Raw genomic sequence first — 4,882 nt, forward strand, 5'->3', positions numbered from 1 at the left:
ATTTTATTGAGTAGCTTGAGTTTGTTGACTAGGTTGAGTGGAAGTACAAACTCCATCATCATTATTCACCGCCGGGTTGTAATCGGGTTGATAAGTCTTCAGGATCTGGAAAACCGATTCGTGCCTCCAAAGTCTTCCAGTCTCTGCTTCATAATTCTCTTGTCCATGACAATACTGGGGAAAAAATGAAAGGAAAAATTTAGAGAAAGAAAGAAAGAGATCAAAATGGAAGAAAGAAAACATTAAAAAGAAATTGAGGTACTTACATAATCCGCCTCATTCATCCCCGTAGGTCTGCTTCAGAAGTAGGGCCTAACATGTGAAATATATCTTTTTACTTCGGCTCTCAATGTGTTGCACTTTGTTCTCAATGCCTTTTTATCTCTTTCGACACCATCGGGACCTTTTCTTTTATTGTACTCTTCAATTATTTTCCCCCAAAATATTGCACCTTTTTTATCTTTTCCATGAATCAGGTCGTTGCTTTCTATGACCCAACCATAGATTAGTGCTTCTTCTTCTTTTGTAGTAAAGTGTGTCATAATTTTGTATGAACAAAATTATATGAAGAAGAAGAAGAAGAATAAAATCAATGAAGAAGATAATCAATTGATTTTGGTGTGAGGGATGAAGGAGAAGTAGTCCTCTATTTATAGGGAAGCCTGAAAATATAGCTGTTGAGGTTTCAAACAGGTGCAAAATCTGAGTCGTTGAAAATGAAACAGTCATCTTGATCTGATGGCTGAGATTTCTCAGCGCTATTTGGTTCAGCGTTTGAGCGCTGAACAGTACAACGCTCTATTTCATGTCGTTGAGACTCAATGGTCACTTTTGATCTTGTGGCTGTTATGTAAAGCGCGGTTTGGATCAGCGCTTGACGCTGTTCGGTTCAGCGCTTCGTCAAATGGCTACATTTTCAACCCAAACTCAGATCACTTCCTATCTCTATATAAACTCAACACATGAACTCAAAATCCCACCCCAAACTTGTGAAGTTTCACTCTCTATTCTTTTCCCCAAATTCTCAATTAGCATGGTTGTATTCTCCATTGCCGAAGACAATGACTTGGTTAGAAGTTATTGCAAAGTTAACAACACTCAATTAACAACCAACTCTTTTTGGGAACAAGTTGTTGAAGAATTTGTGAGAATTAATGGTAATGCTAATGGAAGATGCAAAACCAACTACAATCTCGGTTATCAAACATCAAGCGTTATTGCAAGCTTTTTTTCATTTCATTAAGGGCATCAAATGGTAATCGTGAGGATGCTACGACTTTATATGAAACGGATCGTGGAATGTCGTTCATTCATAACACCGCTTTGGAGATGCTTGGTTATGAAGCATATTCATGAAGAAATATTATGAAGAAGTATGGAATATCACAAAGAAGTATTATGAAAAAGTATGCATATGAAGTTCTAGTTAAATATGCAATATAAACGTACTTAAGTATTATGAAGAAGTATTATGAAGTTCTAGTTAAATATGAAAAATTAGTTAAATTGTAAACGTACTTAAGTTCTAGTTGGATACTTGGTTATGAAGCATAAAACCACTATGAAATTTACTCTTCATTCTCATAAAATTCACCATCTCTTTGAGGATCATATTGGTCTTCATCGGTGTCCACGTCGGTTGTACCCTCATGAACTTCCGACAAGGAATCCTCCATATGCATGTTTGGAAAATCACCATCTCTTAAACCTTCTCCGTGTAGGTTCCAAGTGTGTGTAGTGAGTTCCAAGCGAAGCTGTCCCCAAATCGCTGGGTTGTACAATATATGAGGAGCTAGCCTTACGTTTCCTTGAATTGGCGGTTGAGGTTCATCTCCTGTGATCCTCCCCCAATCCGCATTGCGATATTCCATCTCAACACATATGTTGTGCATTATCAAGCACCCCCTCATTATTGCCTTCATATCCGATTTTTTATAATAACGACAAGATTTCAAAATAATGCCAAACTTACCTTTTAGACCTCCAAATGCACGTTCTATGTCCTTTCTTTTAGCTTCTTGGTATTGATTGAAAATATCTTCTCTATTGTTTGAGGCGGGTTTGTATGCTTGCACGATGCAACCATACATAGGATATGCACCATCTCCTAGGTAGTACCCCTGGTCGCAATTCCTTCCATTGATTTGATAATTACAAGGAGGTGCTACACCAAGAAGTTTTCTATCGAACAAACCCGAAGCATGCAAGACATTAAGATCATTGTTCTGCCCACCCAACCCAAAATAGGAATGCCAGATCCATCTATCATATGTAGCTACCGCCTTCAAATTAACCGAGGGATATGGCTTATAGCCGCTGTGGGATCCTGCTTGATCCATTGGACATGCTCTCCATTCCCAATGAAAACAATCGACACTACCAAGCATACTAGGAAATCCCGAGCTTCATTTTCTTCTAAAATCCTTTATGTATCTTCAGCGGTAGGTTGACGCATGTATCGACCATTATAAATCCAAATAATTGCATCCATAAACTTCATAGCATAATAGTAGATAGTGGTTGCTCCCATTTGTGTGTAATCATCTAAGGAATCCGGTGCAATGCCTTTGGCAAAAATTTTCATGACGGCAACCATTTTCATATATGGAGAATGACCAGGAATACCGCAAGTATCCGTTTTTTGGCGAAAATCATGGTCAAAATCACAAACTTTCTCTAAAATTCTCATAAAAAGTGGACGAGGCAAAGAAAACCGACCTTTAAAATTTTTTGGCCCATACATACAATTGAAGTTTAAGTACTGATGCATCATACGAGCATCCGCATCTACACGTTTTCTGTGCACCGTCTGACGGGTCTTGACTACATCCTGGACGGGTTGATGTATTCTTTGACTCCTCTGCATCTCTAAAAGCATAGCCACTGCTACAACATTTGTCTCAATATCATCAACATCATCCGGAAGGCCAAACAAAATTCTTCTCAAAGATCCCTGCATAATATACCTACTACGACGAAAACATAAAGCTTTTATAACATCCCATAAAAAAAATAGAAACACTCAAAAAAAAAGATATAACACTCCAAAAAAAAAAAACAAATAACACTCCATAAAATAAATAGCAACTAAAAGTATAACACTCCATATGGTTTCATAAACACTACGACTAGTACTTCAAATGTTAAAGAAATTATGGGGTGGTTGTTGGGTGCACTGAGTATCATAAACAATGATTGGCACGGTATCCTCAAACATCGCATCTTTAAATTCATTTCCTTGGTCTTCTTGTTGTTGATATTGTTATGTAGTTGCTCCATCTTCGACCGCATGAGTGTAAAATCCTTGACTAGCATGCCATTCAAATGTACCACCTAATGTGAGGTCTTGTGATGTAGGATTGTTTGGTACTGAAGAAGATAGATGAGTGTGGACAGACGATACTGAAGAAGATGTAGATCTGCCAGATGAGGAACATGAAGTTGTAGCCATTTTGTATGTCTCTTCCCATACAAGTTTTTGAGATCCAATATAGTATGAACATTGGTGTTCCATAAACCCAATGCAATCTTCCTACAAGTATATAAATTAGAGAATTTTAGTCAAATATTCAAGAAACTTAAAATACAATGAGTACAAAATGTAATTGTACTTACCATTGTCAAATTCATCTCCCGAAAGTTATAGCTCTTGGAACTTATAATTCACGTGCTACACAGGATGCATCGGCAAATCGTAATCTGAAATCTATCTCCGGCAGTCGTGATGGGGGCTCATTATGTGTGTCATAAGTGTAAGTCTGCGACAACATAGAAGGAGGTGGATGACTAGGAAATAAATGGCGAGGAATAGCTGAGCTACCCACTCCTATCTCATAGGTGTTCTGTGCATGGAATGGCTCAGTGACATAAGATCCAACACTCTTCTTCTTCCACCAAGTGTTATATTGTTCCTCAGTGACTGCATAATAGTCAGTGACCTCTATAATCATTTTGTGAGCAACTGAATCCAAATTTGGAGGATTTGCTGGGACTACAACCTCACCTACAATCTTCCTCTGGAATCTCTCTGCCAAGTAACAACTAACTCTTGTTCGTTTTTCGAAATGACAAAACAGAAGTCTCATTTTGGATACTTCTAGTGCATATTCATATTGCTCTCCCTCAGCATACACACTATCTAACCATGGTTGTCAAATACATGATGCACTTGTTCTGGTGTCAATCTGTGATCTTGCATATTTGACTGAGTGTTTACTAGTATCCTTTTGGACTTTCCGATGTCCTCTCTTCCTTGATACTACCCTATCACCCTTGAAGAGACAAATATTTGGAAAAAAATCAAGTTCCTCCTTTATAAAAGGTTGCATGTTGCCGAATTAGTAATAGTACCAATACTCAAGTACCATAACCATGCCAGCTAAATTCGTACCCTTGGTTGACCAATCGTCGAGATATCTATAGGTATTACCTAACAAAGCTAGACCCCAATCATAATTACCAATCCTATTTAAGTCGGCCAATAACAAAACCCAACGTTTATCTACTTTTCCAGTAGAATGCACTAGAAGAAAATGACCAAAACACCACATAAAGAATGCTCGTGTCAATGCCACTGCACATTCTCTATTATCCTTGTATTTTCTACTTTCAATGTAATATTTAAAGACAACCAAGGATAATGTATTCTTCTTAGAATCCCATGAAGACGCATGATTTTTGACATCCGAAAAATACAATTCATCGAGTTCGGGATATGTTAGAGTATCCAAAAGCGGCATAACTACGGGTTCTTTACTAGGCTCACCAGTGGGAATTCCCGTTAACATGTACCAATCTAAAGGAATGATGCCAATTTCAAACTCCCTAAAATGAAAACTCTTGGTTTTTGACTACCATCTCTCAGCTATGGCTTCAACTAATG

General features: G+C 37.8%; 1 protein-coding gene across 1 annotated transcript; it reads right to left on the reverse strand.

Annotated features, from left to right (window-relative positions):
• Positions 1-1,568: 1,568 nt before the first annotated feature.
• On the reverse strand, positions 1,569-2,339 carry LOC113304156. Its single transcript, XM_026553216.1, has one exon. It carries the CDS (start codon positions 2,337-2,339, stop codon positions 1,569-1,571), a length of 771 nt encoding a protein of 256 aa, XP_026409001.1.
• Positions 2,340-4,882: the final 2,543 nt, after the last annotated feature.

This window comes from Papaver somniferum, chromosome 8, assembly GCF_003573695.1.
Source record: "Papaver somniferum cultivar HN1 chromosome 8, ASM357369v1, whole genome shotgun sequence".
Classification (NCBI taxonomy): domain Eukaryota; kingdom Viridiplantae; phylum Streptophyta; class Magnoliopsida; order Ranunculales; family Papaveraceae; genus Papaver; species Papaver somniferum.